The 25,821-nt window shown below is 38.1% G+C and overlaps 1 protein-coding gene across 4 annotated transcripts in view; it reads left to right on the top strand.

Moving 5' to 3' along the window:
- spag9b (sperm associated antigen 9b) overlaps positions 1-25,821 on the top strand; it is a 41,653-nt gene that overhangs the window by 5,176 nt on the left and 10,656 nt on the right. For 2 of the 4 annotated variants that reach the window (XR_014593036.1, XM_083903550.1), the window contains exons 2-17: positions 2,854-2,974; positions 5,459-5,529; positions 6,594-6,691; positions 11,191-11,338; positions 13,286-13,345; positions 13,986-14,343; positions 14,424-14,517; positions 14,597-14,721; positions 15,566-15,623; positions 15,782-15,934; positions 16,045-16,102; positions 17,049-17,179; positions 17,684-17,740; positions 19,604-19,786; positions 20,576-20,705; positions 20,779-20,868. Coding sequence is in view for 3 of the 4 variants with exons in the window: in XM_083903550.1 (XP_083759676.1) it covers positions 2,854-2,974; positions 5,459-5,529; positions 6,594-6,691; positions 11,191-11,338; positions 13,286-13,345; positions 13,986-14,343; positions 14,424-14,517; positions 14,597-14,721; positions 15,566-15,623; positions 15,782-15,934; positions 16,045-16,102; positions 17,049-17,179; positions 17,684-17,740; positions 19,604-19,786; positions 20,576-20,705; positions 20,779-20,868 (1,935 nt within the window). In the remaining variant the exon portion in view is untranslated. The remainder of the gene's footprint in view (positions 1-2,853; positions 2,975-5,458; positions 5,530-6,593; positions 6,692-11,190; positions 11,339-13,285; positions 13,346-13,985; positions 14,344-14,423; positions 14,518-14,596; positions 14,722-15,565; positions 15,624-15,781; positions 15,935-16,044; positions 16,103-17,048; positions 17,180-17,683; positions 17,741-19,603; positions 19,787-20,575; positions 20,706-20,778; positions 20,869-25,821) is intronic. The other 2 variants (XM_083903551.1, XM_083903552.1) reach the window with 2 other exon arrangements.

Consider the following 25,821-nt stretch of genomic DNA (forward strand, 5'->3'; position numbering starts at 1 on the left):
AGTGTGGATACGAACAGCTGCAGATGGACGACAACTTTTAAAGAGCAGAAGAAAAGAATCACATTGGGAAAGTTGTGTTTCTGTGAAGATGAGGCCTCAGTATTTTGTCCAGGTCGTGGCCGTAAATGTCCCCAAAAACACTACAGAGAGTTGATTTCACTCTCTGTCGATTGAGTGTCCAGTACTGTGTGTGTGTGTGTGTGTGTGTGTGTGTGTGTGTGTGTGTGTGTGTGTGTGTGTGTGTGTGTGTGTGTGTGTGTGTGTGTGTGTGTGTGTGTGTGTGTGTGTGTGTGTGTGTGTGTGTGTGTGTGTGTGTGTGTGTGTGTGTGTGTGTGTGTGTGTGTGTGTGTGTGTGTGTGTGTGTGTGTGTGTGTGTGTGTGTGTGTGTGTGTGTGTGTGTGTGTGTGTGTGTGTTGTAGCGTTGTAGCAGCTACATGCATTTGTGTGTCTGTGTGAGTGTGAGAATGTGTGTTAGCACTCTGGCGAACAAAGGCGGCCTTATGCATGTAGCACAGAGGAAAAGGGAGCATGTTAAGACGCTGGAACATTAATTCTCTGGAGCATTGTCATATGGTCGAGCCTCCGTCCTCCTGGGTCACATGACCATGTGCTGCAGCATGATGTCGGTCCATAAACCTGGCCATTTCTAAACATCCAGTCCGATGTTTACTCGTCGTTTCCTCTTCCTCGCTACATCCGACAACGGTTCTATCTGCTTCCTTTTCGCTAAACGCTACCCTACGCACTGGAGAGTGCCCCCAAATCACTCACACGAGACATTTAACCGTCACAATGACTCCAAAGCTCTTAAATTAGGTTAAAAATAGTTATTTAAAGGTGTTAACGCATGACATGTTTCCACGACGACTGACCGGAAAAAGACACACGTGATGTCATGTTCACCAGTTAGCTCCATTAGCCGTGTTAGCTCCTTTAGCGTCTTTAGCGTACCTGTGTACTGCGTATGTGTGCCTCTGTTTTTAAAGTTTAGTGTCATTTTTTAGAGACTCGTTTTAGCAGGAGTCACGTAAACATGACGTCACTCATGTGTTAGCACGTGAAACCTCTAACACGTGTTAACATAGTTAAAAGTGAAGGGGAAAAGCAAATTTCTTAAGGTGACGTTAGCAATTTAAGTTTCCGATATAGACCGAAAACATTCACGTTGTCTTGTTGTCGTTGTTTTAGCAGTTAGCTCTGAGGCATTCAACATGGCTTTAAATGGAAATAAATTAATTAATTTAAGCATCGTGAGTGGACAACAGTCCCTCTGTCCACAGTCTCTGGCTTAATACTCTACTAAAATGTTGTTCAGTGTTTCCCAAACCTTGAAACCACCATGATCTCAAACGTCTTGTTTTGTACCAAAATAATACATTTTAAATGATTTCCCAGAAAAAATCTGAAATTTTATGAAGCGTTACCCACTAATCGGATTATTTCATTATAAAAAAATTCTTGCTAACTTATTTAGCATTCAGTCGTCGCAGCTGTACTGTATGCTTGACTGGAGTTTGAAAGAGGACGCTCAGGTGATTATGTGTTTGCGTTCCTGCCCACGGCTCGACCACATGCACCCACATCACAAGACTGTGATGCTAATACAGACTGAGCCCCTTCATTTAGCCGATCAGCTAAGGTAACAGATGGCCTAAAAAAAACCCAAAAAAACAATCTACCAACCAATAGATGCGTGTAGTTTTCAATGATCTCATTCCTTATATGTTTATATTTACTCAGGGAATTCCTCTCCGATAGCCGAAGTAGGAACGATAGCAAATTTCCCTGAGAAGAGGAATGAGCTTAGCAACAATGGCTGCTTTGATAGCGCTAACACCGCTATGAACTGCCCCCTCGTGTGTGTGTGTCTTTATACAATCATACACACAGGGCTTTAGCCGCCGCTCGTTTTTGTCTTTGAATCAGTGACAAACCTGTCGCCGTGCACCTGTAACACCTGCAGACGGTGACGTCCACTCGAGCAGATCGCTATCGCTACACGTTTTGTCCACACTCTCAACTCTATTATACGCACACTCAACGCTCATAGATCGTGATGATTGTGAGGTCAGCAGCTGCTGGAACGGCCTTTTTAGAAATGGCTCAATACCAATTTTTTAATCTGATATGAAACTGATATCAAAGAATAGAATAGAATAGAATAGAAAGCCTTTATTGTACGAGACGATGAGGTTAGTGAAAACTGGTGCAATAAAACAAGATTCTAAGACGGGAAACCTAACAATATTATATATAATATCACAATAAAACATACAGGAAATTATGTATTATATTTGGGGTTTTCGTATTCATATTTGTCCACTAATTCACTTTAAATCATATGGTGCCAGATTTCAGTCCCTGAAGATGTACTTAAGTAAGAATTTGTGTATTTTGTCCTCAGAGAGAGATGTCACTTGACCTTAAACTACGACTACTACTTTTTGTTATTTCAGAAACTTTAAAATGCCCCAAAAAATAAAAGTACAGCTATTGATTAAAATGTAAACAATAAAGCTAGAAGTGGAGTGAAATTATTTGGCGCCAATTTTAGCCATTTTGCCGTATATCTGTAACAGAATTTTAATTTAACAATCGCTGATATTATTAAGTAAATACAAGCTACGGTGGCCCTGCTGCCGTCTTTTACTGCTAATGAGAATCTCATGTAAAAAATAAACATTAAGCCATGCTTGTGTTTGAGTTTGTAAAATTCTCCTTTTTTTACGTTAATCTATTGGTTCCAAAACCCAATATTGGTCGACCTCAACAATGCACAAACACAGGCTTCTCTCATGCATGTCATACATCTGTTTTCTGTCAAATTAAAAGCCTTTAACGTTATCTTTTCAGCGGTACATCGCCTTCGAAGACTCCCTGGACGGGGAGAAGAAGGACCTCCAGCGTCGCCTGGAGTCCCTGGAGTCTCACACTCGCCACCTGGAGCTGAAGACCAAGAACTATGCAGAACAGAGTGAGTCTGTGTCACTGTACATCTGTCACAAGTTGCACTGTACTCTATTATTAGACACACACACACTCACCCTGTGAGCAGCATCAACAGTTTACGCGTCTTGTGACCGTTAGTGAGCTCGATGAGCCTCAGGCCACATGAATCTTCATCGACTCTGGATATTTGCTGAATGAGCTGCAAGTGAATAGAAGTGTTTTTAAAGTCAAGGATTCATCGGGCCTCGTTTGTGCCTTGTCCTTTTGGGGGAAAAGTCAATCTATTATCCATGTTTTGAATTTCATAATGTTGTCATACTTTGGGAAATTCTAACATCTTTGACCTTAAAACTTCAGTGAACACAAATCTAAGCTTTCCCAGGGTTCCCACGGGTCTTGAAATCCTTGAAATCCTTGAAAGTTTGTGAATTTCACCTTAAATGTTGTGTAAGGAAGTACGCTCTACTGCTTCATTCCCTGCGTTGCTTGATGGACGCAGGACAAACATACGAGTCGTAATTGATAGCGTTGTTGTGGACACCGTCCACCGTCTCTCTAACTGCCGTTGATGCAGAACAATGAGCAAGTAAAGTGGAGCAAGAGAAATTAAAATTCCAAGATCTCTGTCTCAAGACCGGCTTTGACCGAGATCTTGTCCTCCCATCTTAAGCTGTGTAAGCACATTCAGGTCCTTGAATTTAAGGGAATTATTCCCTGGAAGGTCCTTGAATTTGATGTCAGCCAAGGTGTGGGAACCCTGCTCTGTTCTTACCACAAAGAGTAACAAAACAACCACAAAGTGACACAAAACAGCCACAAAAAAAGCACATGTAAAATGACATAAAAAGCTGGTTCTAATAAATACTTTAATTTTAAAGCGATGATACACTTATAAAAACATACGTATGTAACCTCTCACAAATGTTACACACTGGACCTGTGACGATGTAAAGGACAGAAAAGTCTTCCTTGTGTTTTCATTGTTGTCGTCTCTCGTCGACCTCATGATGTTTGCATGACTGCATGGTTGACGCTGTGTGACTGTGTTGTTGTTTTTCTGTGTTCATGCAGAGGGAAAATCTGCTCAGCTAACGTTCCTCGTGACACTTCTTCTTCCTTTCTTTAAAAATCTGCTTTCATTTAGACGATCGATCGTGTTACTGTAACAGACGCTGAGACGTCGTCAGGTCGTTTCATTCGTTATGATTTTAACCCTTTTGATGACATTTTTCCAGCATTATTAGTGGGTGGGAAAACACTTTAAAACTTACGTTATTAATCATGAGGCTGATAATTTTGTATAAAATGTATTTCATACACAATTTATTGAGCTTAAATAATGACTAGAAGTTCATCCATCACTTGTTTAGGTCAAACAGTGGTTTAAAGTGAGCAACAAACAAACATGTATTATTTGGAATTTTATGGCTGTAATCAATGATTATTTTCAATATAAATGAATTTCCTGATTATTTAACTGGTGAAAAAAGGTCTGGAAATTGTGAAAAGTCTTGACTAACCTCTAAATGACGACGTTCTCATATGAGATGTTAATTTTTGTGTCAAACGAGTGAATAATCCAGAATGTTAGGATTTAAGAAGCTGGAGTTGGGGAAAAAAAACACTTAAACCACTTCATTAATTCATCTAAATATCGATTGTGAATCATCAGGGATGCAATGATGATATTTTGATCCGTTTGAGTGTTTTTGAGTGTATTTGTGGGTTCTTTTTGGACATGAGAACGTCACCACTTTGAGGTTTTGGGGAAAAACACAGATGGACTTTTTCCTTTTAGCACCACTTCCTGTTCCTCTGCACCTGTCCTGGATTATTTCTGCTCCCCTCTCTTAGCATCACTTCCTCTATTCTTTCTATCTTCTCTTAATTTTCTTCAGAATAACACACACATATATATATATATATATATATATTTCCTTTCATGCAGCTGTTGTTGTTGGAGGTGTTTCTCTGCACACGTAGGTCTTCATTTTCTTTTAAATTAATCCCTATGTCAAGGCTTTTAAACAATATTTTGCCGATAATCTGTATAAACCTTTTATTTTAATGGTATTATTATTATAATTGCATACAAAATGCACTACTGTGGCTTTGCCATTTGCTCTCTAATCGATATCGGCTTTTGAAAAACAATATCGGTCGACCTTGAGTAATAACTCTTGTATGATTGATTATGTGGATTATAAAGATCATAAAGATCGCTGCACCCTTTTTTCATTAAGTTGTAGTATTTATTGGCTGCATGTGAGTCTGATTCTTTATGTTTTTAATTGTTTTTACTCTGTCAAACTGTTTCTTGTTTGTGAGGGTGGGATTAGAGGTGGGATTATTGAAGCAACGTGACCCTCTTCTGGCCGTGGCGTGTTACTACAGCAAAGACACCCACCACAGATGCTTTGTGTTGAATTGAATATAATGTCATATATCACAATTGTAAATGTTTGTACTTTGAGTTGTAACTAGTTTTTATATTTTCTTTCTAATCCAGTCAGCAGATTGGATGAGCGGGAGGCGGAGCTCAAGAAGGAGTATAACACCCTTCATCAGAGACACACTGAGGTGAGACACAAGCCTTATAAATAGCTGTGACTAAATCATTATTTTCATAATGTATTATTTTCTTCAGTGAATCTCGTAGTTTTGGTCCATAAAATGTCAATTGTTGTTTCCTCAACCTCAAAAAAACCCCAGATTATAGTAGATTTGAATGATTTCTGCGTGATATGGAGCAAAGAAACCAGACAATATTCACATATAGGAAGCTGAAAACCCAGAGAAACTTGTTTCAATTACAGAAACATGAATAAAAAACACTAAAGACTGTTTTATGGACTAAGCAACCAAATGATTCATCAAGAGAATAATCCACATATGATGAAAACAATCATTAGTCGCATCAGTAGCAGAATATTTACTACGATTGTGAGACATGAAAGAGTCGAGCTGTCCCTGTTTTTGTCTTGTTTTGTTGTTTTTAGAGCGTCTGCCGCGTTATTTATTATACATGAGCAACAGATGCCTCAGTGACCGGAGCCAAATAATACAGTTGAATTAATGTCGAACAAAGAAGCAGGAAAGCTGTCGCTTACACACGCCGTTTATACATCGTTTAATGTACGTCTGACCGCCACAGCTGTGAGTAACCATGGCAACCAGCTTGTTTGTGATAGTAGCACAATAGCTGTTAGTACGTAAAGGAAGCGTTTGTGTGTTTACATTCACTTTAAAAGTCCGATTTTATTTGGACTAGGACAATAATTTGGTTTTCTTAATGTCACGTAAGCACTTTAGTCCGACTAAAATCGAGCTAGTCGTAGTCGGACTAACGTACCTCGATACTGCGATTCATAGTCCGATTATTCCATCATGTATGCACTTAGTCGGACTAACTTGTATCCCGATTAACAGACAGAACGACAGTACGATCCACTACACTGCGATCCATCTCACCATTCAAAGGTCAGCGCCACCTACTGAGGTGGAGTCAGACGTACATCATACTCGGACTCTGCAAGTAGTCCTGTCATAGTCAGACTATGGTCTTAGCTCGATTTAAACTGTGCATGTAAAAGTACCGAGTGAGTGATGTGTAATCTGATTCCACAACTTTTTTTTGCCCCCAGATGATCCACAGCTACATGGAGCACCTGGAGCGAACCAAACACCAACACATGGTGGCGCCAGCGGAGTCGTCGGATGCAGCCGCGTTGGCAAGAGCACGGTGAGAGACGTGATCACACGTGGGTTTGAGTTTGATTTGTTCATAACCACCACGTTCACTCACTTCATTCTTTTGATTTATGCATTTTTTTAAATTATACACCACAACTTTTAAGAAATAATCGTTAGTTGCAGCCATGCATGTTAATAAAAATAATAAAAAGAAGAAACTTGACAGGCAATAACAGGAAATATGTATTTATTTTATTATTATTAAATTATTAAATTAATTAATGAAGTATTTAATTAATTCATTATTTAATGAATTAATTAATTATATATAATTTTTTTTACTTTTTTATTCATTTTTATATTTTTTAATAATAAAATAGCAAATCAGAAATATTTTTTAAATAGAAAACTAAGCAGGATTTGAATAATTAATTATAATAATTAATTTCTCTTAATTTTCCGCTTCTTAAAAGTGAATATTTTCTGGTTTCTTTGCTCCATATAACACAGAAATCACTGAAACGTAATCATTTTGTGGAGAAAAAACTAGACATTTGAGAACATCATCATTTCCAGGTTTGGGAAACACATTTGGGACCAAACAGTTACTCGGTTAATTGAGAAAGTAATGTGTGAGATATTTGCTCAAACCTCTGCCTTGCACTGTGTAGACACATCCACCACCAGTCTCTCTCTTTCTGCCTCTGGCTGACCAATCTCCCCATTTCACAGCCAATGGGCTGCAGCCTGAGAGGATGTGTACGTAACGAGCTGCCTCAGCATCCAAAACACACACACACACACACACACACAGAGAGGGAGGGAGATGGGAGGGAGGGGTGATGATGCTTCTGTCACAGTCAGAGTGGGAGAGAGCGTTGGAGAGTTCTAGACTGCACAGCAGCAGCTGTGTCGCATCTCAGCAGAGGATAGGAAGAGGAAGATGAGGACGGAGGAGAGGAGCGTCCCTGATTCCGGTCCAGGATTTGTTACTCTGATGCTTCACTGACTCCCACCTCCGACCAGGTCTGCTCTCCATCACCTCCTGGTTCCTCCCGTGAAGGCACTGGGCCCTGACCTGGGGGGGCCATGAGCCCCGGGTGCATGCTGCTGTTTGTTTTTGGCTTTGTGGGAGGAGCGGTGGTCATCAACTCTGCCGTGCTGGTGTCTCTGTCCGTGCTGCTGCTGGTTCACTACTCCGTCTCCAGCGGCGCTTTACCTGCCCTGCCCTCCTTACCCTCCTTACCCTCCAGGCCCTGCAGGTATCTCCGTTTAGCGCTCGTGTGTTTGTGTTTGTTGACGAGTTTGTGGCTGTGACGTCATCATCGGACAGACGTGAACACGAAAAGTAGGTCAACAGAAACTGAGATTACTGGCAGATGTAGCTCTGTCCACCACACTGCTCGTAACATACATTTATTATCTATGAAACTAACGATTAATTGGTCAATTAACAAAATCAGTGTTTCCCCAAAACTAGGAAATGATCACTTAATCACTCATCAATGTTCATCAATGTTTCGAGGTAACCACAGAGTTTGTTGGAAAAGTTATCGCACATTTGAGGGCCTAAAAACGTGCCCGAAAACTCACAAAATCTTGTAATTTTCATGGTGAAAATTTACATTTGAAAGTGGTTTTTGGTGAAGGGGCGTCTTAAATTGGAAATGGGAGGGGCTAAGACGATCTGACATCAGGCTTCACGTACATGAACAAAAGTTGGTACGTGTGTTTATCAGGTCAGGACGCACAAAAAAGTCAATGAGGACTATGTTCTAAATCCTCCTCGTTTTTTTAATTTTGGGCTGAAAGTAACCGATGTAATCAATTTAGTTTGGTCTGTAAAATGTCAGGAAATGTTGATCTGTTTTCCTCAAACCTGGAAATGAGAATTTTCTCAAATGTCGATTATCAAAATATAATTAATCGTAGAATTGTTGTTGCCCTAATTCATCTTATTTACATTTTTATGGGTGCAATATTTACTGTTTACAGGAGTATTCTATTGTCTTATTCCTAGAAGAAACATAATTCTCCTATAGATACTTCATCATTTAATCATCTGAACCAGGTCCTATAACAGTTATTTTCAAAAGTGATCGATCTGTTGACAATTTTCTCGATTAATGTAGTTTTTTGGTCCAGAAAATGTCAGAAAATGTTTCACAAACTACAAAATCATGATATTCTCAAATGTCTAGTTTTGTCCACAAACTGCAAAATCAAGGAGTTTGAATGATTTCTTTGTTTATACGGCACAAAGAAACCAGAAGATATTAACATTTTAGAAGCTGAGAAGTCAGAAAACATCACTCAAATTGATTAATTCATTATTAAAATAGTTGCAGGCCTATAATGTATTGTTTTTTTTGGGTGGTAAAGCGTGGTGGTAAACTAAACTAATACTGACCGTGGCATTGTTTGTGCTCGCCTGGTTCAGAAACACAAAAGGCAGCTTTGGTGGCCGTGGTTTGGCCTGTTCGTCACCTCCTGCTCTCAATATGTTGGTGTGTCCATTGTTTGTGTTGGACGGTCTGCGTCGCTGCTGCTGCTGCTGTTCTCTCTGTGGCAGCCATTGTTCTACCAACAATGTACTGTATTTTTGTCTAAAGATGCACCATATTGGAGGTTTTTTTTGCCGATATCCAATATGCTAAAATGGCTTGAGAGAAGAGAAACCAAACGGTTCATACAATGATCAAACATTTGGCCTTTTATATTACAGTTATATCAAGTTGTAGGTTCAGACGAGATGGTTCTGAATCGATTATGGTACTAAAATGTCATTTATACACACAGTAGTATAGTTTGTTGATAAAAAAATTAGTCGTATCTGGTGGATCTTGGTGTCCGATAACACATTGTATAGCCAATATTGGCCGATACTGATGATTAAGACTGGGTGATATAGAGTAGATAGGGTAAAGTAGATATATGGGGATATTAAGCGGTGACGATACACTGTACATGCACTCTAAATTAAAAAATATCCACTGTTTTATTTTACCTTTAAACCATTGGTTCTCAAAGTGCGGCCCGGGGGCCAATGGCGGCCCGCAGAAACATTTGTGGCGGCCCTGCAATGAATTACACTTGATAGTTTTAATCCAGGACATTACTGGACACAGACCAATAAGTGTAAACAACAGAAATGTGTTACTTGGTATTAACCTGTAATTAGAAGGTAAGAACAATGGCCAAAATACTGGGTAATTACCCAGTAAATTATAAAGCGTTATTATATTAATGCTTAAATTACATTATATTAACGCTTATATTACTTAACGCTAAACTGTAGAACTGCAATCTGGTCATTGAAGTTATTACAAATGGGATTTCTTTCTGTTTTTTTTCCTTTTTTTTCATTTGGCGGCCCTCAGTCCAATGTTGGGTTCCTAAATTGGCCTCAGGTATCAAAACTTTGAGAACCCCTGCTTTAAACCATTAATTTACCATTAAATGTGTTAGAAACAATGAAATTCACTATAAATACGGCCAAATTCAGCTGAAAACCCAAAGGTGTGTGTTTGTTTGATTGGTCGTTCAAATTTGGTAGACGTGGCTCCGCCTCCTCCAGCTGACAACAATCCCAGAATCCGTCTACACAGCAGAGACGAATGGTTTTGTTATTGGCTGAGCTAATAGGCGCGAGGTAAATGGGAGTTTATGAGGCAACCGGACACTTCAACGCCAAACACTCTCGACGACCACGACGACGACACCTTACAGCGAAGTGTTTGTTACACTCGTTAAACTGATTATGCAGCTTCCACTGAAGCGGAAAACACTGTAGTCAGATTAAGAGATTAACCAGGGGCCATTTAATTGTGCCAAAGCAAATTTAATCTGGAATCTGTTGACGTCACGGTTGAGTCGGGTCACACAGGGAAAGTGACCCACACAGTGGTGTGACCATACTGAAACAAAGTCCAAAACCATGATGTTTTTCATTTTTATGTCTTAAAACCACATATACTCCAACCAATATCACAACATTGAGTATCTAATTGGTGTCTTTTTAACTACTACGCTAAGTTAAAATCACATTTACCGTCAAACGTAATGCTCCAACTTTGTAGCATGACTCAGCAGGTTTATCTGTAAGTTCGTCCTTCTGTTAGTCACTACCTGTTCTTCGGTTTCAGACGAATCAATGCGAATTTACCCATTAAATCTCTGTAAGAATCGACCCACTGACGACATCACAAAAATGATCCAATTTTCAAGAAATCCCCTTCTCTTATTAATGGTCAAAAACTATAAAAACACATATGTTTATCTCTGTCAAAACTTATCGGATTTGAGCGAAATTTGGTAGGTGTATGCAGGATCAGACGCTCTATCATCAGACCAAGTTTCATGTGGTAATCTGATCTGGATTTGGCTGCAGTTGAGGCTGAGTAGTTGTACCTACATTTTGGTCATTATATAACAGAAACTTGACCAGTGAGTCATTCTTCCCAAAACACATCCTGTGTTCTGTTCTGTGTTCTTTGTAAATACATTTTCTCTAAAAACCTTCGCCCTCTTGTTTGTCTCCGTCTCCAGGAAGGACCGTCCCATCTCCATGGGCATATTCCAGCTTCCTGGCGCCGACGCCTCGTCCCCCGACCTGAACCGGGAACCCGCGGACCCCTCGACGGAACCATGGAGATTCAACAACCTCAGCCACCCGCGGTCCAACACAAGCCTCAAGGTGTGACACGCACACACACACACACACACACACACACGAAAAACAGACATAAGAAAGGCTTCGTCTTTTTTTAAAATTAGTAGCGATTTCGCGGAGATTCCCACGGATCAGACGAGTGACATCATCCTCGCTTCACTCCACAAAAAGAGGTTTCGGAACCTTTCAGTGGCAGGAAAGAACAAAGAAAGAGTACGTTTCTATTCACACGCAGCGGATTCTTGAGTGTGTCCAGAATATTTAGAGCTCTGTGTGTGTGTGTGTGTGTGTGTTTGTGTGTGTGTGTTGGTGGCTCGGAGCCCAGGAAGCAGGGGAAGTGGTACCACTCTGGGGGCCTCCTGTGACCCTACGAGGGAGGGTGGAAGGCCCAGAGTGTCTTCACACTGTTGCTGTTGGAAACCAGGGCCACAAAAGACTCCCATCATGAATATTAATGAGCGCGCGAGTACGTGTTTATTTGCCGTTACTACACTCGTACGATGTCACGTATGAAGATTCTTGGACCTGACTGATTTTCACATGGAACTGAATGGAGTTTAAGTAAAAACAGTCAAAAGTGACCTACATATCAAAAAGATTGAAAATAAAGCTTAGATTTACACGAGTTAAATCCCAATCTAAAGTGCTTTAGTGCTTTTAGTGGAATTGATTTATTCAATCAGATTAGTTGACATTTTCTTAATTAAATAGTAGTGCTGGGCGCATTAACACATGACACGTTTCCATGACAACTGACCGGAAAAAAACACGTGTGACTCCCGATTGTTAAAATGAGTCTCTAAAGTAACGCTAAAGTTTAAAAACAGAGGACCACATACGCAGTACACAGGTACGCTAGTTATTTGTAGCGGTGTTTTTTCAGTTTTTTCGAATATACTGACCGCTCCAGTTCGACTGTAGGCGTGCTAACGGCGCTAAAGGAGCTAACAGGGCTAATTGGTAAACGGTGCCACGGCACGTAAAGTCGTTCATGGAAACGGGTCATGCCGTTTAACACGCTAACATGCCCAGCACTATTAAATAGTCTTGTAGTGACCTCTGGTGGACGATTGTACGCCACTGCAATGCAATTATCAACACATTTGAGCCACTTTAAGCTACTTAAAAGTCACAATTCTCCAACTGTGTCTCAAATATTCTTCTCCCCTTACGAAGAAATAAACAGTAAACAGTCAACACCATGACTCGGCTAAAATGCTGTTGCTGATTCTGTACGTTGTGAAAAATGCAAAATATAGTATTGGATTCTACAGTTGTTCTAGTTTGAATTTTTTTTTTCATACCATACTTTTCGACTAAGTATGATATGGAGTCTCACCCTCAGAACACACAGCTTCTTCTTTGTGTTGTTTTGTCTCCTCTGGCTTGACATTTAGATTTGGAGTTAATGATTGTTCTCTCACCATGACGTGGAACGTGTGTGTGTGTGTGTGTGTGTGTGGACGTTGACAAAAGCAGCAGTAAGAGGAGGATGGAAACTAGACGCGCCGTCTCCCGATTGGCTGCTGCCGTGGCAACGCGATGCCGACACAAGCGTGTGAAAGGAAATACTCCCATCGGTGCAGAGAGGGTAGAGCAGAGACAATTTAGAAGGGTTTAATCTGGGGATATATTTAATTTAGAAAACAAACAACAGTATGGAGGATGTTTTAAAGTCTGGTGCATTATTAAACCATTAAAACCTGCCTTTCTTATCTGTTTTTAAGGCCAAAACAAAACAACATTTGGAGATTCAGCAGCTAATAGCTGATAAAAACCTGTGTTTGATTGGTCGTACAAATTCCAGGTCACGTTCTCTTCAAGAAGAATCCATGAAAATGGTTGTTGTCTTTTGTTTTGGTTTTTTTTTTCTTCCCAAAGCTGTTTCACTGAATTAATGAATGAATGAATGAAGGAAAAATATCGCTGAGGAAGGCTTTTATTTTACTGTCCCTGGTTTTTGAGGAGCAGTTCTTCCCGGTGTGTTTGGAAGCTGAAGGTTCACGAGAGAATTCACAGAAAGAGGTGCAGGTAGACTTGAAAGTGCAACCCCTGGTGGTGAAAACAAACTAACCCAGTTTTCTGCATCACTGTCGTCATTAACATCGTGGTCCTGGCATCTTGTGTGGACGTTAAAGTGCATGAAAACTGAACTGGTTTTAAGGATTTTTTTAAGGTTTGATGTGAAGTCCTGGAGGTCCAGTACCTGCATCGTGAGGAAGTAGAGTAACTCCTCCATGTTTGAAACGATTCATGGTCTTCAAGGTTTTCTTGAACTAGTTAATAATTCAATTAGAAAAGTCATCATTTCAATTTCCGTCCCCCCCAAAAAAATCATACTTATACAGCCTGTGAGTTGTGTTTGTGGAGCATGAGAAGAAGGGTTCCCATGTGTCCTGGAAAACCTGGAGAACATGGAGAACCGGTAGATGATTGACCCAATTTTCCATGGGTGGAAAAACTGTGGAAAATTTGAAAATAAAGTTAAGTTATCCTGGACTTTTCAGCTCCCGAAAAGTCCTGTGAACCTGGAGAGTGTGAACCCTGAGAAGGTTTTTGTGGCTTGTGTTTGGTTTGATTTAACCCTCGTGTTGTTTCATCACACGTTACAGCTCAAACATGTCACGTCCACCTCGTGAAGATCACAGTTTCTCTTGTCCTTTGTCTCCAGGACGAGTTGACCGGTTTGTCTTCCTCCAAGTCCAGTTCTCCAAACTCCAAAGGTGGAGCTCAGGGTGGAGGACTCTCTCAGGATGGTACCTCGAAGTCAAACACGTCCACATCTCCTCGTGATGGAAAGTCCAGCGGCATGAGTTCTGCGTCCAGTCAGGCTGGTGGGAACGTGTCCACCACGCCTCTGTCCACCGCATCTTCAGATGTCACCATGGAGTCTGTGAACTCTCCTCTCCAGGAACTAGAAGCTTCAGACAGGATCAACAAAAACCTGGACCAGAACAGCGGGAAACCAGAGAGCAATAAGAACATCGCGGTGGTGCAAGGTGGACAACAGGCGTCCACACCCCTTAAAGGTGAAGGACGGTACTGCTGCAGGTGGAATTTCGTACCAGTTGGTTTGTATTTATCTCCGTTTTCGTTTGGTCGTACGTAGACGGAGCGGAAAACGCGGACAAGTCTGAGGTGCAGAAGATCATAGAGTCCACTCCGGAACTCAACATGGACCTGGAGTGCTGCAGAGGAACCAGGTACATTAGGATCAGGCTAGCAACATCTAACCGCTTCATTCTCACCTTCAGACCTTCTGAACCTTCACCTTCTGTCCAGCACACCGACTAAAGGCGGCATCGAGAACCTGGCGTTCGACCGGAACACGGACTCTCTGTTCGAGGAGCTGTCGTCTGCGGGGAACGACCTGATCGGAGACATGGACGAAGGAGCAGATCTGCTGGGTACGAATCTACACTCTCACTCACACATGTTCACTTATAAGCTCTTACTCGTTTCTGCTTCACTCAACTGTCTTTTTGTCTTTGGCTTTACCGCGTTATCACAGAAGAGTTTTCTGGTCTGTATCAGTGACTCTCTCTTCACCAGCTTCATGTCGTCTTTGTTTAAGCATTTGTAATGTTTTGTTTTTGATAGAATAGAGAACTGTGATGTGAAGAGCATTAGGGCCTTCATAGTTTAGCTTTTAATGAAAGTGACTCAACAGTGCCCCCTCTCTACTATCTCCTTCAGTGTGTCAGTTGTTGTGTTTTTTTCATTACAGTTTTCTATAAATGGTGACATTTCTAAAATTTATAAATGGGTCTTTCCTTTGTAGGGTGTTTTTTCTAGTCTTGCTAACCGCTCATGTGACGCCAACGACGTATAAATGGGAAAAAAGTTCCCATTACACTTTTGCGATAAACTTTCATATCAACATGTCTGAGAAACCACCTCATGAAAGCCATATTTATTTAGGTTTTTGCACATTTCTAGGGGTTAATGGAAACCCAACTAGTGTGCACCATTTCTGCTAAGCTAACTGCTAGGCTAGGACAACCACTGTTAACGAATAATTGAAAATATATTTTAAAAATATTATTAAAACGTATGTAGTATGATTAATCTTTTTTCTTTTTCGCATGACGCTCAGATCACAACTTTCTCGGTAAGAAAGATAGAGGGATAGATTATGTTTATGCGTAGGATAAGAATAGATTATCGATAACTTATTATTTTTTTCTCTTTCTCACTCATGAAAACCTGAGATAACAGTTTTTTATTGACATGACGTGTGATTGTTTTCAGGTATGGGACGGGAAGTCGAACATCTCATCCACGAGAACACGCAGCTGCTGGAAACCAAGTTAGTTTTCTTTATTAAGACTTTATTCTAATCTGATTATGAGGTTAAAAACCTGACCAAACAAACTCCCTGTTCCATCTCTGACAGAAAGAGCAATGCTGCCACCTACTGTTTTGACGCAGACATGACACTTTGAAATGTTTTCCGTTTTCATTCAGAAACGCTCTGAACGTGGTGAAAAACGACCTGATCTCACGCGTGGACGAGCTGTCGTGTGAGAAGGAGGTTCTTCAAGGAGAGCTGGAGGCTCTGAGTCAGGCCAAGGTCAAACTGGAGGAGAGGAACAAGGAGCTGGAGGAGGAACTCAGGAAGTCAGTTTTTAACACACACACATTTAAAATGATCGAACATGGGAACTGATCGTCTGGAATTGAAGCTCTTCTTCTTCTTCTTCTTCTTCTTCTTCTTCTTCTTCTTGCAGGGTTCGAGTAGAGCTGGAGGAGTCCAAACACAAAGTTAAAAATGACAATGAGGACGATGTGAGTCTTGGATTTTGTGCTGTCATTATATTTTCTTTAGGCAAAATAGTATGTATATATATGTATATATATATATATGAATATATGTACATATATGAGTATATGTATGTATATGTGTGTATATATATATATATATATATATATATGTATGTGTATGTATGTATGTATGTGTATGTATGTATATATGTGTATGTATGTATATATGTGTGTATGTATGTATATATGTGTATATATATATATATATGTGTATGTATATATGTGTATATATATATATATGTGTATGTATGTATATATGTGTGTGTATAAATATGTATATATGTGTGTATATATATATATGTGTATGTATGTATATATGTGTGTGTATAAATATGTATATATGTGTGTATATATATATATGTGTATGTATGTATATATGTGTGTATAAATATGTATATATATTAGTGTAGTGCCCGTAGGAAGTATGTATTCCTGTAGTGGGAGCTGTTTTTATGGTAATGCATAAGGAACATAAAGGCTAACAATACAAACACTGTGCAACTGGCGTGGCTGACAACAGCTAGCTATGCTAATGCTAATCGAACATTGAAACATATGCGTTGTGCCTAATGAGGTTGCACAGTGTTTGTATTAGCCCTACGCTAATGCTAATCGCAGCCTCGCTAGCTAACCTTTGGAAACAGGTTTGCCAAGTTAGCCGCAAAGTAATGCAAACATAAATATGTGCTTGCGTAGTGGTGAGTGGACACCTCGTTGTTTCAGTATAACACCATGTTCTGTGGTGAACCTTGTGAAAATGTCTCGCCCACCGTGAGGACAGCCTCCCACTCCCCGCTCCAGACAGCGCAGCTGCTGCTGATGAGCCGCTGCCTGCCTGGTGCAGCGTGATTAATCAGCGACACAACTTGCTTCACAGATAGATATATATGCTTGTGTCGCCCTCTGCTAGAGCGACGTGCCCACGGCGCAGAGGAAGCGCTTCACCAGGGTGGAGATGGCTCGAGTCCTGATGGAGAGGAACCAGTACAAGGAGCGACTGATGGAGCTGCAGGAGGCCGTCAGGTGGACCGAGATGATCCGGTAAGAGTTTAACCAGCACTCCTGACTGGGCTTTGAGCAGGTTCTGGGGTCACACTGAGATGTTTGTGCTTCTCAAAGAGTCAAAATAAAATATCTATCTACTGTTTATGATCTGTATGACATGATCTTAACTAATTATTACCTTTCTTTGGTTTATTTATTTGGCTTTTTATGTGTGTTAGAAGCATTGAAATTGACTATAAATGTGGTCAAACTAATAATCAGGCTTAAAATGAAAGAAGCGCTATTAAAGTGACTTTTTCCATGTTTTTTCTGTGTGTTTTTACACAACTTTTTGTTGTAATTTTCATAAAAGTCATTCCATATTTGTTTGGTTTTGCAACATAACTTGGTAAATTATTATTTGCTGGTATGTATAACAGTTTATTATCAATGCAACAGCCTTTCAAAACCAGGAAGAAGTCCTCACAGACCGTACCTGTGTCTCCTATATTATCATCAGTATATAAATTGAGAATTTTAATGTGAATTCTGTCTTTTCAGAGCTTCAAAGGAGAATCCATCTCTTCCAGAGAAAAAGAAATCCAGCCTCTGGCAGTTGTAAGCTCCTCTTTTCTCTCTTTAAAAAAAAAGATGTCTTTTGATGTCATGAAAAATGACTTTCACGCTTGTTTTTTCCACGTGTTTTTGTGTCTTGTATTCCGTGTGGTTCTTGTTCTTCTCTCCAGGATGTAGGTAAATCTCTGAAACGGTGTCTCTCACACTCTCTCTTTTTCTTTGACTTTGATTTTCAAACTGGTAAACAGAGGAGAACCAGGAATCACCCGCTCTGATCTGATCACATCTGATCTCACGTCTGAGCCTTATTTTCGATTATTTTTGTAGTAAAAAGATGTGAAGAACGAACGTCGGGTTGTTATGGTCTGATTCAGGGCTCTCCTTTTGTTGCTGAGTTTTTAACAGGAATGACTTTGGTGTGGTTTGAAGAAGAAGACGAGTAAAAATGGCAGAAGAGCTGGTCGTAGAAACACAGTCTGATGAATCTATTGTCTCTTCTGTCCCGCTGTGTGTGTGTGTGTGTGTGTGTGTCCCTCTATAATCCTGCCTGCCGTCAATGATGATGTCTGTGTGCAGGAGGTGTGTTGGCAGCGTTGCTATGGTTATTTAGTCGTAGTGAAGAGGATTATGTTGTTTTTACACCCCGTTCAGACCTGTTTTTAACGTCCAGAGTGAAACAGATCACAGCTCTTATTTCAGTGTACTTTCATTCAGTCACAAAAACCACATTATGTCCAAATTTCGACAAAAAGTCGATCTTTAGAAGGTCGTCAAAAATTTGACAAAAAAGTCGTACTTTAGTATGTCGCCAAAATTTGACAAAGTCGTACTTTAGTATGTCGTCCAAATTTTGACTAAAAGTAAGAGTAAAAAAAAAATCCAAATTTCGACAAAAAAGTCGTACTTTAGTATGTCGCCAAAACTTGACAAAGTCGTACTTTAGTATGTCGTCCAAATTTTGACAAAAAAAAACAAACAAAAAAAATCTAAATTTGACAAAAAAGTCGTACTTTAGTATGTCGTCCAAATTTTGACAAAAAGTAAAAAAAAAAAAAAATCAAAAATTCGACTTTAGAAGGTCGTCCAAATTTCGACAAAAAAGTCGGACTTAAGAAGGTCGTCCAAAATTTGACAAAAAAGTCATATTTGTGTATGTCGTCCAAAACTTGACAAAGTCGTACTTTAGTATGTCGTCCAAATTTTGACAAAAAAGTTAAAAAAAAAATCAAAATTTCGACAAAAAAGTCGAAGGTCGTCCAAAATTTGACAAAAAAGTGGTAATTTAGTATGTCGTATAAAATTTGACAAAAAAGTAAAAAAAAATAATTAAATAAAAATATTTTGCAAAATTTGACAAAAGTCCTCCATTAGTATGTCGTACAAAATTTGACAAAAAAGTCATAGGTTAGTATGTCGTACAAAATTTGACAGAAAAGTCGTAGGTTAGTATGTCGTACAAAATTGGACAAAAAAGTATTACGTTTATAATTCTGGGGTACGTAGACACTAACGCACTAACACGTGATCTGATCTCTCAGGACGGTCTGAACGGGGTCTTCTTCAGCGTTAAAGGGCAAAATAAGTGGGTGTTTTTTTTTGCTCTTTGTTGTCGACTAACGTCCGAGTCGTCGTCCAGTATTAACCCTTCACTCTCCAGTTGCTCAAAGGCGTTGGGCAGCAGGTCGTTGACATGTTACAGCTCGCATGGTGTGGTGTCTGTTGGGGGTAGGCGGGGGGAAGGGAACCTTTCGTTGTTTTGTTTTAACCCTTAAATGTTGAACCCTGTCGTTAATTTGCTGTCGGAGCTACTGCTTGTGTCCACCTCCCTCTATACGTTTGTCTGTGTGTGTCTTTTCCTGCCCTTGCCCCCCCCCCCCACCTCCGCCCCTGCCCTCACACCTTTAGTTTCAGCCGTCTGTTCAGCTCGTCGGGCGCCGCCGCTAAGAAGCCGTCGTCGACGGAGGCTCCGGTCAACGTCAAGTACAACGCGCCCACGTCTCAGATTCAGCCGTCGGTGAAGAAGAGGAGCAGCGCTCTGCAGCAGCTGCCCAGTGACAAGAGCAAGGCATTTGACTTCCTCAACGAGGAGTAAGTTTTAGATGGAAAACATGACATTGTTAATGATTAATGTCATAAAACGTCATTACTATGGGAAAAAATTTCATTTAAATGGATAAAAGCACTATTAGGGCTTTTTTTTTTTAAACAAGGAAACTAAAGAAATTGAAAGAAAATGTAACCTTTAAAGAGAAACTATAAGTTAAGAGTAAAATATAGAAAGAATTAACTAAGGAAATAGACCTTTATACAATAGAAATGAATTAAAAAAAGAGTATTTTCTTAATTTTTCATAGTTAATTAAGCATCTTTGTGGAGGTTTTCCACCTGAATAATCACTTAAATAAAACTGGGAACACTTTAAATCACAGTACAGTTAAAAATAGGGTAATATTTTTGTAATGGAGCAAGAATATTATGGTAAAGACTTAGATGTTATTGGAAAATGTCTGTGACATCATTTTTCGTACATTTTTCATTTTAAACTGTTAACAATGATGGTATTATTATATAGAAAGTGTCACCAAAAATGCACTATTGATATTATTTATTTAGCAAATACCTATTTTTTGTTTTGTTTTATTCCTTAAACAAAGCAAACGCACACATCAAGAAACATGTATAATCTATATTAAACACATGCACACAAGTTTAATTGTCTTTTAATTCATGTAATATTTGTTTTTAACGACCTCTGTGTCTTTAAATCATAATAATTTCCATTGTTTTTATTTGCTATAATCTGCAATTACTATATATAAACTTGCTATTGATGTCTCTAACTTCCCCAAACGTGCTGCTAACGTGTCGTCGTCACAGAGTGGCTTCAGATAAAGTCGTGTCCAGACGAGAGCAGAAGAGGGAACAGTACAAACAGGTGAAAGCTCACGTACAGAAGGAGGACGGCAGAGTGCAGGCGTACGGCTGGAGTCTGCCCAAGAAATACAAGGTAAGGAAAAGTCCAGCACCTTTAAGCACCGACTGTCAAAAGTACTGGAATCTGAACTGTCGCTGCTCTAAAGGTCAACGGAGGTCAGACGGAGAGTAAGATGAAGAATCTGCCTGTTCCCGTTTTCCTCAGACCTCTGGATGAGAAAGACGCTTCTATGAAGGTAATTCTTATATTTACTTCACTTAGTATTAAATAGTATTTAATATTAAATTATATCTTAAACTGTATTGTTGATATTGTTATTTTTCTCCATATTTGTCAAAAGTAAACTCCAAATGCAATTTTTTTGGAGGAATTTTAATTTTCACTGATTTATCACGCTGCAACAGACAGGCAGTGGCTCATCAGAAAAAAAAAAAAGTATCTCAGAATGACTTGAAATTTACCATCATAATAGTCGGCATCACTCTGAACAAGGATCTGTTGAAAATATTTGCAAATCTCTTAAGGAATAATTTTAATGAATTTTTGAAAATCATGAAATGATCCATTTACCCTGATGCACTTTGACAGTGAGCTGACTTTTCTTCTCAAAAACAAAAAGTATCTCGGAATTATTTGAAATTCACCATCATAATAGTCGGCATCGCCCTGAACAAGGATCTGTTAAAAATATTTGCAAATATCTTAAGGAATAATTTTAATGAATTTTTGAAAATCTTGAAATGATCCATTTACCCTGATGCACTTTGACAGTGAGCTGACTTTCTTCAAAAAAACAAATAGTATCTCGGAGTTATTTGAAATTTACCATCATAATAGTCGGCATCACACTGAACAAGGATCTGTTGAAAATATTTGCAAATCTCTTAAGGAATAATTTTAATGAATTTTTGAAAATCTTGAAATGATCCATTTACCCTGATGCACTTTGACAGTGAGCTGACTTTCTTCAAAAAACAAAAAGTATCTCGGAATGACTTGAAATTCACCATCATAATAGTCAGCATCACACTGAACAAGGATCTGTTAAAAATATTTGCAAATATGTTAAGGAATAATTTTAATGAATTTTTGAAAATCTTGAAATGATCCATTTGCCCTGATGCACTTTGACAGTGAACTGAGTTTCTTCAAAAAACAAAAAGTATCTCGGAATGACTTGAAATTCACCATCATAATAGTCAGCATCACACTGAACAAGGATCTGTTAAAAATATTTGCAAATATGTTAAGGAATAATTTTAATGAATTTTTGAAAATCTTGAAATGATCCATTTGCCCTGATGCACTTTGACAGTGAGCTGACTTTCTTCTCAAAAACAAAAAGTATCTCAGAATGACTTGAAATTTACCATCATAATAGTCGGCATCGCCCTGAACAAGGATCTGTTAAAAATATTTGCAAATATCTTAAGGAATAATTTTAATGAATTTTTGAAAATCTTGAAATGATCCATTTGCCCTGATGCACTTTGACAGTGAGCTGACTTTTCTTCTCAAAAACAAAAAGTATCTCGGAATTATTTGAAATTCACCATCATAATAGTCGGCATCGCCCTGAACAAGGATCTGTTAAAAATATTTGCAAATATCTTAAGGAATAATTTTAATGAATTTTTGAAAATCTTGAAATGATCCATTTCCCCTGATGCACTTTGACAGTGAGCTGACTTTCTTCAAAAAAACAAAAAGTATCTCGGAATGACTTGAAATTTACCATCATAATAGTCGGCATCACACTGAACAAGGATCTGTTGAAAATATTTGCAAATCTCTTAAGGAATAATTTTAATGAATTTTTGAAAATCTTGAAATGATCCATTTACCCTGATGCACTTTGACAGTGAGCTGACTTTCTTCAAAAAAACAAATAGTATCTCGGAGTTATTTGAAATTTACCATCATAATAGTCAGCATCACACTGAACAAGGATCTGTTAAAAATATTTGCAAATATGTTAAGGAATAATTTTAATGAATTTTTGAAAATCTTGAAATGATCCATTTGCCCTGATGCACTTTGACAGTGAGCTGACTTTCTTCAAAAAAACAAAAAGTATCTCAGAATGACTTGAAATTCACCATCATAATAGTCAGCATCACACTGAACAAGGATCTGTTAAAAATATTTGCAAATATGTTAAGGAATAATTTTAATGAATTTTTGAAAATCTTGAAATGATCCATTTGCCCTGATGCACTTTGACAGTGAGCTGACTTTCTTCAAAAAACAAAAAGTATCTCGGAATTATTTGAAATTTACCATCATAATAGTCGGCATCGCCCTGAACAAGGATCCATTGAAAATATTTGCAAAACTCTTAAGGAATAATTTTAATGAATTTTTGAAAATCTTGAAATGATCCATTTACCCTGATGCACTTTGACAGTGAGCTGACTTTCTTCAAAAAAACAAAAAGTATCTCGGAATTATTTGAAATTCACCATCATAATAGTCGGCATCACACTGAACAAGGATCTGTTAAAAATATTTGCAAATATCTTAAGGAATAATTTTAATGAATTTTTGAAAATCTTGAAATGATCCATTTGCCCTGATGCACTTTGACAGTGAACTGACTTTCTTCTCAAAAACAAAAAGTATCTCGGAATGACTTGAAATTTACCATCATAATAGTCGGCATCACTCTGAACAAGGATCTGTTGAAAATATTTGCAAATCTCTTAAGGAATATTTTTTAATGAATTTTTGAAAATCATGAAATGATCCATTTACCCTGATGCACTTTGACAGTGAGCTGACTTTCTTCAAAAAACAAAAAGTATCTCGGAATGACTTGAAATTCACCATCATAATAGTCAGCATCACACTGAACAAGGATCTGTTAAAAATATTTGCAAATATGTTAAGGAATAATTTTAATGAATTTTTGAAAATCTTGAAATGATCCATTTCCCCTGATGCACTTTGACAGTGAGCTGACTTTCTTCAAAAAACAAAAAGTATCTCGGAGTTATTTGAAATTTACCATCATAATAGTCGGCATCGCCCTGAACAAGGATCCATTGAAAATATTTGCAAAACTCTTAAGGAATAATTTTAATGAATTTTTGAAAATCTTGAAATGATCCATTTACCCTGATGCACTTTGACAGTGAGCTGACTTTCTTCAAAAAAACAAAAAGTATCTCGGAATTATTTGAAATTTACCATCATAATAGTCGGCATCACTCTGAACAAGGATCTGTTGAAAATATTTGCAAATCTCTTAAGGAATAATTTTAATGAATTTTTGAAAATCATGAAATGATCCATTTACCCTGATGCACTTTGACAGTGAGCTGACTTTCTTCAAAAAACAAAAAGTATCTCGGAATTATTTGAAATTTACCATCATAATAGTCGGCATCACCCTGAACAAGGATCCATTGAAAATATTTGCAAAACTCTTAAGGAATAATTTTAATGAATTTTTGAAAATCTTGAAATGATCCATTTACCCTGATGCACTTTGACAGTGAGCTGACCTTCTTCAAAAAACAAAAAGTATCTCGGAATGACTTGAAATTCACCATCATAATAGTCGGCATCACACTGAACAAGGATCTGTTAAAAATATTTGCAAATATGTTAAGGAATAATTTTAATGAATTTCTGAAAATCTTGAAATGATCCATTTGCCCTGATGCACTTTGACAGTGAGCTGACTTTCTTCAAAAAACAAAAAGTATCTCGGAATTATTTGAAATTTACCATCATAATAGTCGGCATCACTCTGAACAAGGATCCATTGAAAATATTTGCAAAACTCTTAAGGAATAATTTTAATGAATTTTTGAAAATCTTGAAATGATCCATTTCCCCTGATGCACTTTGACAGTGAGCTGACTTTCTACAAAAAACAAAAAGTATCTCAGAATGACTTGAAATTTACCATCATAATAGTCAGCATCGCCCTGAACAAGGATCTGTTGAAAATATTTGCAAATATCTTAAGGAATAATTTTAATGAATTTTTGAAAATCTTGAAATGATCCATTTGCCCTGATGCACTTTGACAGTGAACTGACTTTCTTCTCAAAAACAAAAAGTATTTCAGAATGACTTGAAATTTACCATCATAATAGTCAGCATCGCCCTGAACAAGGATCTGTTGAAAATATTTGCAAATCTCTTAAGGAATAATTTTAATGAATTTTTGAAAATCATGAAATGATCCATTTACCCTGATGCACTTTGACAGTGAGCTGACTTTCTACAAAAAACAAAAAGTATCTCGGAATGACTTGAAATTCACCATCATAATAGTCAGCATCACACTGAACAAGGATCTGTTGAAAATATTTGCAAATCTCTTAAGGAATAATTTTAATGAATTTTTGAAAATCATGAAATGATCCATTTACCCTGATGCACTTTGACAGTGAGCTGACTTTCTTCAAAAAAACAAAAAGTATCTCAGAATGACTTGAAATTTACCATCATAATAGTCGGCATCACTCTGAACAAGGATCTGTTGAAAATATTTGCAAAACTCTTAAGGAATAATTTTAATGAATTTTTGAAAATCTTGAAATGATCCATTTACCCTGATGCACTTTGACAGTGAGCTGACTTTCTTCAAAAAACAAAAAGTATCTCGGAATTATTTGAAATTTACCATCATAATAGTCGGCATCACTCTGAACAAGGATCCATTGAAAATATTTGCAAAACTCTTAAGGAATAATTTTAATGAATTTTTGAAAATCTTGAAATGATCCATTTACCCTGATGCACTTTGACAGTGAGCTGACTTTCTACAAAAAACAAAAAGTATCTCGGAATGACTTGAAATTCACCATCATAATAGTCAGCATCGCCCTGAACAAGGATCTGTTGAAAATATTTGCAAATATCTTAAGGAATAATTTTAATGAATTTTTGAAAATCATGAAATGATCCATTTACCCTGATGCACTTTGACAGTGAGCTGACTTTCTTCAAAAAAACAAAAAGTATCTCAGAATGACTTGAAATTCACCATCATAATAGTCGACATCACTCTGAACAAGGATCTGTTAAAAATATTTGCAAATATGTTAAGGAATAATTTTAATGAATTTTTGAAAATCATGAAATGATCCATTTACCCTGATGCACTTTGACAGTGAGCTGACTTTCTTCAAAAAACAAAGAGTATCTTGTAACATTTGAGATGTATGCATAA

This window comes from Microchirus variegatus (assembly GCF_963457635.1).
Source record: "Microchirus variegatus genome assembly, chromosome: 17".
Taxonomy (NCBI): domain Eukaryota; kingdom Metazoa; phylum Chordata; class Actinopteri; order Pleuronectiformes; family Soleidae; genus Microchirus; species Microchirus variegatus.